Source organism: Acipenser ruthenus, chromosome 2, assembly GCF_902713425.1.
Source record: "Acipenser ruthenus chromosome 2, fAciRut3.2 maternal haplotype, whole genome shotgun sequence".
Classification (NCBI taxonomy): domain Eukaryota; kingdom Metazoa; phylum Chordata; class Actinopteri; order Acipenseriformes; family Acipenseridae; genus Acipenser; species Acipenser ruthenus.
Window position 1 is genome coordinate 106,879,344 of NC_081190.1, and position 13,752 is coordinate 106,893,095.

General features: G+C 37.9%; 1 protein-coding gene across 4 annotated transcripts in view; it reads left to right on the top strand.

Moving 5' to 3' along the window:
• Nucleotides 1-1,803: 1,803 nt before the first annotated feature.
• The window catches only part of LOC117409318 (cytoplasmic polyadenylation element-binding protein 2-like), a 41,543-nt gene continuing 29,594 nt past the window's right edge, over nucleotides 1,804-13,752 (top strand). For 3 of the 4 annotated variants that reach the window (XM_034015163.3, XM_034015164.3, XM_034015165.3), the window contains exons 1-2: nucleotides 1,804-3,418; nucleotides 8,360-8,641. In XM_034015163.3, the coding sequence (XP_033871054.1) occupies nucleotides 2,168-3,418; nucleotides 8,360-8,641 (1,533 nt within the window). In that variant the 5' untranslated portion in view covers nucleotides 1,804-2,167. The remainder of the gene's footprint in view (nucleotides 3,419-8,359; nucleotides 8,642-13,752) is intronic. The other variant, XM_034015166.3, reaches the window with a different exon arrangement.

The window sequence follows — 13,752 nt, forward strand, 5'->3', positions numbered from 1 at the left end:
CATCTATAAGTTTGATATCATGGTTGTAATAAATACACAGCGCATATGTATGTTAAGGGTACTTTGATGGTTCAAAAATAGATTCCCACAGTTGTATAAGCTATTAAAAAAATAAGAACTACATATTTGTTTTTGGTATTTGTTTCAATTCTACATTTCAAACTCCCTGTTGATGCAAGCTCTGATTGAGTTATCTATTTTCTTTCTTCTGGTTAATTAACACTATTTAAATTTAGGACTTCTGTTTTTATCTTTTGATTTAGCTTCTCGTGACAACTTTTTTTTGCACAGCAAAAAGCAGCCACTGAGACTATTACTCAGTTACAACTGAAATCCAATCCCATTGATTCCAGGCACTCTGAGACTCCTCTAAAACAGAATACATATTCAAGCTTGTATTGCTTTAAAGTCTCTAAATATTGATGAATGTTTTAGCCATCATCAGTGCTTCAAAAGTACATATGTCACACACAGCTCTCCTGATTACCAATGGCAGATTTAATACCCGCTGTTTAGAGCAAACAAAACTGTGGTAATTAAATTTCATTGACACAATTACACCATAAAGCCACAGAACTATTGGTTAAATGTACTTTGCATTGACAAGAATAAACTGTCCATGATTTTACCAACTGGAAAGACTGTTATCCCCTGGTACACCCTATGTTCCTCCAGTTAAGGCTTAATTTTCTGACAATTTGAATGTCTTTCTTGGTCATTGACTGTCATTAGGATTCTGAACCCGTCTCATGTAACAGGATCCGTATCCTGTCCACTTTTGATATCAAAGGAATGTATCATATACTGTAACTATGGGCGCCGCAAGTGTTTTGACTTCTCGTTACAGTAAAGTGTTTGACCTTCGATCGTTGTCTCCTCGTTCACTTACTTGGTGGGCCCTGCAGTTACAGTACATCAATTGTATACATTTCCGAGACTGAAAATTAAATGTTGGATAATTGTGTAACATATCCATCTGCTTATTGTTATATACTTTAAACTAACACATTACATTATAAAATAACAATAACTGGCCAATAAAACTGTTAACTAAATTATTAATTTAAAATATCTTAATTTACCGGTAGTACAAAACTACTAACTACTGCAATCTTACAACGTATTATTATTATTATTATTATTATTATTATTATTATTATTATTATTATTATTATAAATAAACGTTTCCATTTTTGAAAAAAAATGTTTTTCGCTGTATATTAAACTCTACAAAACATTAATTTGAGAAATAAACAATTAATAAAGAAAATGTATTGAAAAAACGCTGCTTCTCAATCGCAATAACTCAAACGAAATGCCCCTCTTTGGCGATTGTCTAAAATGTTATAGACCGCCACGGTAATGGAAAAACATGTAAATGCTTAAATGTAATTGCTGTATTTTATAGGTCACTAACCGGTGCTTTCTCCTGTCTCCGGGTACGAAGCAGTTAACTAGCTTATTTCAATTTTTCCCACGACGCGAGATATCTGCGTTTCAGTCCACGTGCGAGGCCACGTCAATACTAACAGGGTGGGGGAGTCTGAAAACCACCTTCTCTTTCTCTTTGCAGTCCTGTCATTCCCAGCTACAGCAGCTGCCTATCGGGGAGCCTGGAAACCGCAAAGAAAAAGAAAAATACACACACTCCTATTGCTTAATATTAAAGAGCAGCGTGACGAAGCACTGCGGCTAATGAATAATGAATGAGATTACCAATGCGGACCTCTGCAGTTGAGGGCGTGGTTTATATTAATATTCATAAGTAGAGGGCGATGTCAAGAAGCCACTATGATGCGTTTGTGACGCACGTTCCGGGGTTTTTAATGATCCGCCGCAGCAGTTCAGCCGTCAATGAGACGAGAGGAGAGGAGAGGAGGGGAAGTTGTAGTGTGGTATTGCCGAGAAGGACATATTATAAGGACATAGCATAAAACAAGACACATGCATATAGAGTAAAATTGTACAAAAAAAAAAGGCAAATCATGGGATTTTAGGTAAATACAGAATACAAAAAAGAAACCGAACGAAAACCCTTCCTCTCTCGTAAACAAAAACTATTTATTGTAAAATAATATTTTTAGTTATTTTGTAAAATAATAAATAAATAAATAAATAAATAAATACATTTTAATTCGTCTTTGTTAACCCTTTTTTAACATAATAAATGGGGGATTACGGGTTCGGCTTGTTACAGACAGCAAACATCCCTAATAACAGCTCCACAATCTTCGGCGGAGGCGCTTTTGCAAGGGCGCATACGACACCTACACTGGCTTGTTCTACTCAGTTTTCTTCTCTGTCGCCCAGCAGCTTCTCAATTTCCAGCAGCAACGCCGGTGTGTCCTCTCTGTTCCTGTCAGCTGCTGCGCGTCAGCAAAACATGCAGGATGAGCTGCTTCTTGGGGTGACAACAACGCAGCAACACCGCTCTCTACCATCAGAGAGAAACAACATCCACAACAAGACTGGTCAACCCACAAACAACGACCCCGACTTTAGCAAACAACTGGATCAGCAAAACCGACTGGATTTCAACCATCTAAATCAGCAGCAGTTGTCAGAGTTCAAACCCACGGCAAATTCTGAGAAATTCGGGCAGCAAATTAATAACCATCAGCAGTTAAATCATCAGCAGCAGCAGGCAGATTTTGGCAAGAAACAGCAACCCCCTCCTCCACCACCACCGCAGGGTGAATTCAATCACCTCGCTCAGAATCAGTACCAAACTCTGAACCAACAACAGGGTTCTCCGGAATTGGATCAAGGCAACTGCGAAAAGAGCTCGGAGAGTCCTATTAAAAGCAGGTCCCCAGTGGCTGAAGAAATAGTGGTTTCTGAAGCTAATGCTGTGGCGGCTGCCTCGTCATCACCCTCTCCTGTGAATCCCAACAAGGCTAAAATCCAAATGGAATCCCCCAATAACCACCTGATCAACAGCAACGGGAGCAGCGCCGCTAATAATATATTGCCTACAGGTCTCGTGGCCGGTTTCAATAACCTTCAGAATCAGGAGATGCAAAACCAGCTGCAGACCCAAGGGGGGTCATCTTCGCCGTCTCTGCCTGGTTTTGGCACCCCTTGGTCCGTGCAGACGAGCTCTCCACCGCCCCCAGTAACCAACTCAACCAACCCAAACCATGCCAGCCCCATGAATCAGATCACCAACGCTGAGACTGACAACAGTTTTTACCCCGGGATCCCCTCCTCCATAAATCCTGCTTTTTTCCAGAGTTTTTCACCAGTGTCTGCTAATTCCTGTGCTGGCATTAACGTGCCAGGCTTCAATAGTCCTTTCTCTCCCCAAATTAATTTACCTCAACAGCAACAGAATAGGAGATCTCCAGTAAGCCCCCAATTGCATCATCAACACCAGGCTGCTTTCCTCCAGCAGAGAAACAACTATAACCATCATCAGGTATGAGATTTTAATTTTTAAGCAGTTCTAGAGTAGATCATGCTTGTTACCCCATTTCTGTATGTAAATGGGTGTGTATGTGTGTAATATCTTTCCACCACTTATGAAAGGAAAACATGAGGCTTCTGTACAGTATATAATGTCTTAAGCCCCATTCACACTGACATGCTGTACAAACCGTCGTCATGCGTTTTGTGTCACTCAACCAGGGTCGACCCACATCCAACCCAGGTAAGTGGTTTCACAGTACGCAGGATTGTGACCCGGGTAGCCAGAACCCGGTTCCAGATTCGGGTAGGAGTGCCAGTGTAAAAGGGGCTGTAGAGAATGAGTGCTCCATCCACTCATAAGATATACATTAGGAGTTTGATAACAGTTACGCATTTCAAAGAAGATTAGCATCAGAATTGTGCCTGGGCATGTTCAGTCTCTGGGCAGCAAGTTATTGGTCAAAATTCACCATGCAGCAGCACAATGATCCCTTAAACTGTTTCAAATAGTTTCTTTAAGGAAGTGAACAGTGTTTATCTAGACCTCTCCTCTGACCTGTCACATATTACATTTACTGGGATGATCTGGTCATACCTACTGTAGGAGCACACACTGCTGAGAAACCTACTGGAAACGTGTCTTGAACTGGCTTCATACTGTATGACAGCTGTTCAGTTGAATCTCTTTCACTGTCATTTATGCCAAGGGAAGCTCTAGTATTTTGGTGAAGCCCGTGTTAAAAATAACTGTTTTTAAATTATTTTTAGTTCATTCCTATTTTAAAATGTGTTACTGCAGGTAGATTTAATTTAGATAAGGTTGTCTTATCAATTTGGAAAATGGTACAAAAAATGTTGACATATGCTGAATATCTGACAACTACTGTGCAAATACAGCAAGCTCCTCTTACTCTCCACAGTACCAGTAGTGTTTATGTTACAATAGAACTCTAATCCCCCTCCCACACAAGACCTGTATGTAGGCAGCAATGCTAGGGTTGTAATCAAGCTCAATACACAATGTGTTTTTGTTTTCCAAGTAGCGTGAAAAATGTTAGAGTAGTAACAATTGTATTTACTTAATTGTGGAACATATTTGATTCAAAATGACAATACCGGACTTTGCAGGTATGGGATACTGATGATTAAATCCAAACGTATACAGTACGCTTGTAAGTATTTCTTGACAAGTGTTCAGTTTGATTCATGTTTTTGTAGAGCAGACAGCCATGTTGCATTGTGGGTTTTGTGTGAAATTGCGGAGTATTGACCTTTAACTGTCAGATTTGTCTCACTTCTATACTAACCCTGTTTAATCCTTGGTGAAGGGCTGTACTTCAGGCTATATCACAGCCTATTTTCCAACCAGCTTGTTTACAGCTGTTCAGATTTCTACTAATGCATCATACTGCGTGCAGTTTTGTTGCAGATAACAGCTCTGTAACAACCCCTTCTGAGGAGGTTAAATGGACAACTAAGTTAGTAATCAAGTGCTCTAGAAAGCCATGGGTCTAAAGACAGATTCTGAAAGCATTTTACTCCACAATTGTTTTCTCCAACGTGATTTTATAACAAAAACAGATAAAGGTGAGCAAAAGCCCTTGTGCAGACAGGCCTCCTGGACTGTGCGATAGATTATTTTTCAGGTTCAAAGGTAAGGAGTTTTGATGAACTGGGATGATATGTAACTTATTTACAGGAGGCTTGAAGCCACCTCATTGCGCAGTGCTTTGCAATTGGAGACTTTTGAACATCATATTTGACCTTCTAGGAATGACTAAGCTTAGTTTTTTGCAGTCGGTTTCATTTGGAATTCAAAATCCCCCTCATACTAAATTTGTATTAAAGTTATGTTGGTGGAAAGGTTCAAATTATTATTATTATTATTATTATTATTATTATTATTATTATTATTATTATTATTATTATTATTATTATTTATTTTTCTATGCCCTATAATGTAACAGGGTGTCAGTGTGTTTAAAATAAATAAGTTTAAAATAAATGATTTACCAGTTTCATTCCTTGCTACTGTACCTTTTTACAAGTAACAACAAAGCATGCCACATATGAAATATAAAATGTGTGTGTAACCCTGCCTAGATTTTTATTCACCCCCACCCCCCAAGTTATCTAGGTGTTTCAAGAAACTAAAAAAAAAAAGATGTAGCCCTACTGTGTACTGTATCCTTGGAAGGACCTTTTCTATACTTCATTTCACTAAGTAAAGCAGGTACATTTTGTGTGTCTCAAATGTCTTATTATTTGGACAGGTACTGTAGCGGGAAGGGAAGGGAGGCTTGGCAAGAACTCTGTTATTTGTTTTGTTTGGCACTTACTGCCATATTAGGAGACAGCAGATTAAATGTTGCACTGCATTGTGTTCCAGTGGTTTAAAAGATTAAAGAAGCCTATAAAGAAAGTGTTGTACTGTACAAGTGCGTCTTTTCATAAACTGTAACAGATGACATCAGAGCTCATGATGCTTTAACTAAGACTTCTTGGAATTGTTTTTATTTTAATGGGTTGATGAACTTGGTTCTTGTGAATGCTTGTATTTGAGTAGAGGTGGTTGTAGGTGATCAATCACTGTGATAGTTTCAATGTGTGACAATGCTTCTCGATGCAGTGAATCACTGTTTTATGAGATTTTTAAGATAATGCCACCTTGTTTTACTCCTGGTTCTAACAGTTGGCTCAGTGGGTGAAACTGTAAATGGAAATGTTTATTTTTTCCAAAGCAAAGGTGCATTGTCTCTGCTTAACCAGGTGCAAGGAGAACACTCTGCAAATGCATTTGACAGACAGTAACATGACCTTTGTTCTTTGAACAGAGTGAGTCTAAAAAACAAACAAACTGAGGACTTAATCATAGTACAGTACATCTGAGGACCACTTTACCATAAAGCCAGTACTAATGTAAATTTCAAGTAGACAAAGGTTCTGAGTAATGCCTTTCTCTGTGTTATATGCTGCATGACCCATGGACAGAACACTTTCATGCTTGACATTGACATTTCTGTATTGGCTGAAGGGAAGTCTACTTTGTGATGCCGGCAAAAAGACCCAATTTAACATTTTACAATTCATTTTCTGAAGCGGACATTTGTGATTTGGTTTATTTGTGATAATAACAGAGGGTAGCTGTTACATACCGATTCTTTTTTTTTAATTATTATTATTATTATTATTATTATTATTATTATTATTATTTAGTCATTACTATTAAAAATACCTATGTACAAATAAAATAAATAATAAAAAGACAGAACATTTAGATTATTTAGGAAAGCATTCTTTACTGTGAGAGAGAGATTCAAATATCAAACCTTAAACTTTGTCAGCAATGTTTTTTTTCAGGCAGCTGGGTCTAGACGTAATTGAGGCACATTATTTAGCCTAAATTAGCTGCCTACACCCTCTCTAAACATACACCATTAAGCCTAAGCATTGAAGGGAGTGTTTTTTTTGTGTGTTTTTTTTTTTGATGATGATGTGGATGTCTGGATAGTAATTGGCAGTTTAAAATACGTAGTTGTACAGATACATGGTCTACAAATACCTGACTGGATTTGTGAGCTGGCTGTTAAAAACAGTAACTTGAGAAGTATGTTTGGGTTTTTTTATGGTTAGAAAACCTGACCTGGCAGAACGGACAGTTGTTCATCACCCGTGCTGTTGATCTCGGCATTTAGCAAGCACCCAGTATTATCCACTGTCAATCACTGGGTTTGTAATGCGGACAGCTGGCAATGTAATATAATGTTATAGTAGTGACAGGGACAGCAAGCTACCACTAAAGTTTGTAAAAAATCTTGTACAGTATTTTAGCTTTTGCTCTTTCAACATGCTGATCTGCATATCATTTCCAAAACCCTCCCCCACCCTCTTGCTAAAAAGTTTATCGACTTGTTTGTATTATTCTAATGTGTTGAATGTTGATGTCTGTGATACTGATCTTAAGCCTCTATACCGTACTTTCTTAGTTTAAAAAAAATAGTAATTTAACTGTTTCAGACATTGGGTAATTCACCAATTGACTGCAACATTATTATTATTATTATTATTATTATTATTATTATTTATTTCTTAGCAAACGCCCTTATCCAGGGCGACTTACAATCGTAAGCAAATACATTTCAAGTGTTACAATACAAGTAATACAATAAGAGCAAGAACATCAGCAAGTTGCTGTAAATTTACTGTAGATTGCGGTGCATATTTGTTTTACAGTACATTTTATTCACACTTTACAATTTGAAGTGCACATTTTGCTGTGATGTCTGTTTGGAGTAGATCATTGCTACAGTTTGAGGAGCCTGAAGGGTTTAATGGCTACATAAGGTCTTCAACAGTGTACTGTCCTGTCATTTTAAAAACAAAGGTACTAAAAGGTGACATCTTGGTTTTGCAGCAATATTTTGTTACAATTCTGAAAATACTTTAAAAGCTTTGCCTGTTTTCCAGACACAGTTTACTGAGAATTACTATTTTGCAGCAACACAATTTTAATTCTTAATAAAAATGAGTAAATGATATACAGTTTTGATATGATGTTCTGTTCCGTTGGGTGTTATCTACAGTCTGCTCGTGAGCACCTATAAAAAATTAAACAAAACTAGGGACCACTTACTATACTGTAACCAATAGGGTAAGGGTCACTATAATTAAGCTCAATGGCAATAGCTGCATGCTGAGGAACCATTATTTGACAAAAGTCATGTTTGCTGCCAGTCTATGGTTCTTGTTGTGAGGAACAGATACTGCATTATCATAAAACATAAGCTGCTTACTAAAGAAGTGATCATAAAAAGGACTTGAATTAATTGATGCGTTGTGGCCTAGTGGTGAAAGTCCCAGAGCCCAGCTGACTCACTGATTCCATCCTCATAAAATAACAATGCATTACTTTAGAGATACTTGTGACCCTGTGTATTTGTTCCCCCTTCAGCCTATTATGAAGCAGTCCCCTTGGAGCAGCCATCAGGGCAGTGGCTGGAACTCAGGAGGTATGTCTTGGGGAGGGATGCATGGTAGAGACCACCGCAGACCTGGAGGAATGGGAATCCCAGGCACCATGAACCAGATCTCCCCCATGAAGAAGCCTTTCTCTAGCAACGTCATCGCACCACCCAAGTTCCCCCGCTCTGCAGCCTCGCTGACACCAAAATCCTGGATCGAAGACAACGTGTTCCGTACAGACAGCAACAGCAACACTCTGCTGCCCCTACAGGTGAGCCTCTGAGATTGTCAGACTTGGTGGGGTAAAGAACAGTGACTTTTCAAAAGTGGTTCTGGTATTTGTTAAGATAGACAGATAGAAATAATGAGCCTAACTTTCTATAGTGGGCAAATTGCCCATGTAATTAATTTACTATGGGGGCAATTTGCCTGCAATTTGTCATCGGGGAAAATACAGGCTGTAAATTCTCGTTTAAAATGTCATCCCAGAGGACACAGCTACTGTAACTTCACTTCAGCAATGTATTCCAGTTATATGAACCTCTATAGCTTTTTTTTCCACCAATATTTTATTTGTTCTCTTTGGTAATTTAAAAGCGAGTATATAGCATGATCCTCTTGGTAATTTTCCACATCAGCTGCTAAGTCAAAATGTACCAGATATGTAGAGCATCAGGGTATCAAAAATTGTTACAGTGTTGTCGTAAATATATCCTGAAGAGAAAATTATGTTCTGTAGGATAATCTGCTATGCAAGCACACACACAAACACACACACACACCAAACAGTTTACACATAATAAAAATAGTGGTTATTCTGTTAGGAAAACAAATATCAAAGCTTGGGCTTTGACCTCAGATTGAGAGGATACATCAGAGCCCAAGCTGCAGAGCAGGGAACTTGGCCGAAGCAATTTTCCATCTCCAGTAAACCAGAGTAGATTAAGCAGGTTGCAGGTACAGTTCATCCAGTTCTGTCTCTTTTCCCAGAAATATTTGTGTAGCTTCGCGGTGATAAGCATTTCTGTACTTTACATTGAAGCTCCTTTAAACTGGAAACAGTGAACACTTGTAGCATTACATCTGACAAGTGGGCTGTCTGTAATGTGCTATTGCAGTTGCTGAAGAATTAAGAGCTCTATGACACAGTAACGTCATATGTTACATTGCAGTGTGCATTAAATTTTGATACAGAAATAACTGAATTGCCCAATGATTTTTTGTGCTGAAGATGTTTCTACAGTATGTCATACATTCAGCTGCTGATGGGCTGATAGGACAGCGTTATAAAAAGTCGTAGGCACCAGGATTTTGTATCGTGGTGAAAAATAAGTCACCAAAAATTCTCAAACAGTTAGATGATAATTGTAGGATGCAGGAAAAAAGAAAATGTATCCTCTTTAAATTAACCAATGCCTTGCCCATCAGACAAAACATCATTTAAAGGCTAGTTTCAGTAAAGCCAAATTATTGTAAGTGAAGCTCATTCATGTTTAGTTTTATTTATATAATAATTTTCATTTTGATTTATTGGCAAGAAAAAATGTAGGTGTTTAAATTAAAAGGACACTCGTGTACTTCTTGAACAGAAGCCGAAGTCATGCGTTTGTTTCTTATCAAACTGTGTTCTAACATAGCCTAATGTCAGCTGATTCATGTGGCTTGCAGTAAACCGATGTGTCTGGTTCAAAGGGGAGATTATTGCATCATTAAAATGCTTTACCTAAGCGTGTTTTAAATTTTGACTTTTTACTACATTAGACTATCACTGCAAATAGTTTACCCTGCAGGCCTTGCTGGTGGCCTTGCCTTACCAACAACAGAACCGCAACCTACAGTATATAGTATTATGAGATGACACAGCAAGTTAATGCTCAGTTGTTTTGACATCACTGTTTTAATATTTTTATCATCGGTTTTATTTTAATATTTATGGTAAACAGCAGTGCACAGAGTCTTATTCAGTAAATCATTACTTTATATTGAACCTGCTTACAGCCGCTCTAATTTTGAAATTATGACCTGCATATTGTATCCTGCAGAATGTTAAAAATACTCTCCCCCTAATGCTTTTAAAGGCAGCGCCCTTAATGTGTTTGTGCAGGCTGGTTCAGGAAGACTTTCCTTACTCTGCCCATACAGTGCCGAATCTCTAGCCTTCCCATAAAAGGGTGAGGTATTTCAAGCTTAAGCTCTTAAAGGTGCAGTCCCTTCTTTTCCTTTTTCCTGCTTTAGTACCCATTACCAGATAGAATTGTTGGTGCTTGAACTGAGATCATTAGCATTTAAAACTTAAGAACTTTTCAGGATTTTTCATTGAAATGCACTGGTGTTTTGATGCCCTGTAAATAACTACATTGCAGCAATGTAACGCATGCAGCCAGGTTTCAGCAGAGGTTTAGGAAAGGTTGTGTGTGCTTGCGTATTTGACCCCTGTTTCTGTGTTATATAGAATGTGTTTTAAACATAAAAAATGAACAAAAACAGAAATTTAAAGCAGTAGTAGAACATTGTTTTTAATTATACAATGATCCCCCTTTATAAAACGGTATAAAGGGGGAGCATTGTATGTGCTGCTTTATAATGGGAATACAAGTGCTACTGTAGTGTAATGGCATTACGTGGCAAATGGGAGACATGACCACAGTCCTGCAGTATAAAGGGCCGCCTTAAAACCAGGGAGTGCTGTCTTGTGCTGCTTCAAGAATGCACATTTTATCTTATAGGGCTGTTCCATTATCACAAATAACTGGGACCTAGCTGTTTTGAAAGAGGGTAGTTTGCAATTGGGTATTGCTTTTTTTTTTTTTTTTAGTATTTTTATTTATCCATGTCTGTGAAACCTTGACATATCCTTCCTGTTATTAGATTAGATGAGCATACAATATGTGTCCTTGATGAAACTTGAATCGGTTATTTAGTGCTTTGGCTTCTTAGTTCTATGCAGAGGGTTGTTTCATCCTGGGTGAAGTTGGTAGCGATCATTAGGAACATTTTAAGATTTAAGTGTAAAATTTATTGTACCTCAGCAACTATAACAATTGTTTAATGTTTATTTTCCTAGCAGTGTAGCTTTACCGTACACAAAATGGAACAAACAATTCAACAAGTAAAACATTCACCGTGGAGGAAAAAGTATTTTTGGGGTAAAATTATAGGACTACATTTTAATTTTTTGGTAAGCCGGAAGTCCCCCAGTCTCATCCTTAATTAGAAAGGATGGAAATAACAATAATAAACCTATTTAGTTCACAGAATAATACATTGCAATAATCTGATCATGGCATATTTGGTATATTTTTTTCAACTGAAAAAGTAGGGCTTTTATTTTCCACACCACCAACATCGATGGTGCTAACCAGGAACACTGGAGATGTCTGGAGGCATATTAAATATCAGTCTTTTTTGACTTGTTGCTGTACGCCAGACTGATAAAATGTAATTAAAACTATTTTGTCAGCAGCAAATACCCCTTATCTCCCTGTTTTTAGCAACAAGCACTCAGTGTGGTGCCTGGATGTCTAAATAGTCCCTATTTTCTGCAGTCAGGTTTGCACTCCAGAAAAAGAAAGCCTGCTGTGCTGCTGCTGCTGCTTAAAAATGGATGGCCTGCCAATTGCGCGCTGGCTTTTCAAAGGCTTTTTATACAGCTTCACAAGAAAGAAAGTCAGGGTGTGGGCTGGGAAAGGAAAAAAACGTCTCAGCAAAAAAATACATCTAAAATAGATAAATAGGTAGGTAAGAAACAGTCTGTGTAAATTTCACAGATGATATGCATCTCCTTGCATTCTTACCAACAAAGTCTGCTTAGCCTGCGGTTAATAGTCATGGTTAAGAGTTGTCCTCTGATCAGGAAAGGGTGGCCTTCAATTAACTGACTTTAGTTTTAATTATATTTTCCTTCAGGACATCCTCCCAGCTTTTTTCAGTCTTAATATGATTTGCTTAAGAACTGTGGCAAAGACCTGTACCCCTTATTTGTTTACGTGATATTTTCTTTAGTGTGGTATTTCTAAAAAGCGAGAAGTGACTGATTTTATAGTGTTTGGAATCAGAAGTGACTCTACTCAACAGGCTTGTCCTTTGCACACTCAGGTTAGAGAGAAACCAGAAGCATTTCCATAGTAAAATGCTGTCAAGCACTTTCATTCAACCCTTTGCCCTTCATTCAATGGTTATTTTTGTTGCCATTTCAAGTTAACAATCCCATGATAATGGTATTAGCCTATGAATCACTGCAATAAAGTGGTGTAACTTGGTGATAACAGAGCTCCCATTCAGCTTTCAAGGCAAGGAAGAATATCCCTTGTGATGGGACAATGGAGGTGTCCATACAGATGTCACATTTACACTTTTTGCTATATTTTGAGAGCATTATTGGACTTTCAGTATAATATCCCACCATTCTACCCATAAATTGGAATTACTGGCCTTTGCTTTGTCTATTAAATGAACAAAGTGAAACTGACAGTAAAAACGTCACAGCATTGTGTTGCTGTGTATTCATTTATATGGTATCCATCGCTTTTTGGGTGACATAATATTCATAATATTTACTGGCACTTTCAAATGGCAAAGTCAAGGTCAGAAAATTTCTGTGATTTGTCTTACCTTGATTGATTATATCAAACTATACTCTTGCCTACATTTCGCTCAAATTAAATTCAACTTGACATGGACAGGCTAAAGACTATTGATAATCCCTTATTTAGATTTGATGCTATTGGTGACCTAAATCCACAGGCTTGTACTGGAAGTGCAGACCAAATAAAAGAATACCAGTAAGCTGCCTGTCTGTGCTTGTAAATTACAATCTTGAAATTGTCTGAGCATCAAGTTGTTGATTTAATTTTAGCACTATATCAGATTGATTTATGGACTAACTGAAATAGCCGCACCCCTCATGTTGTCCTTATTTTAGCTTTTGGCAGCAGTAAGAGTACATGCTACTGTTAGTGGAACTGAAAATGTAAATGAAGCGTGATCTGAGAATAAAACTCCATGTGAAGCATGCATACCATTGATTATTCCAGCTGCTGGTTTAGACGCCAGTTTCAGTTGTTAAAAGGAAGCCTGTTGTAGCAGTGGTATAAACAGATTAAAACAAGAGACCCAGAACTTCGATAGCTGGCTGTCCACCTAGTTTAAGAAATGTATTTATTGATGCAGGACGTGCAAGTGAGCACAAGCCATGCAGATTCTTAACTCTTTTTGACAGGTTTTTCCCTTCCAGCGATGTACGTGACATGTATGCCAAAATGTCAGTTCATGTGTTATCTGCATGACATAAAAGCTAAGGCAATTTACAGATTCTTGCAAAAATATGGCGATACAGGTTCAGTGCAAGATTCCTTGGGCATTTAAGACAGTTTAATGTCAGTT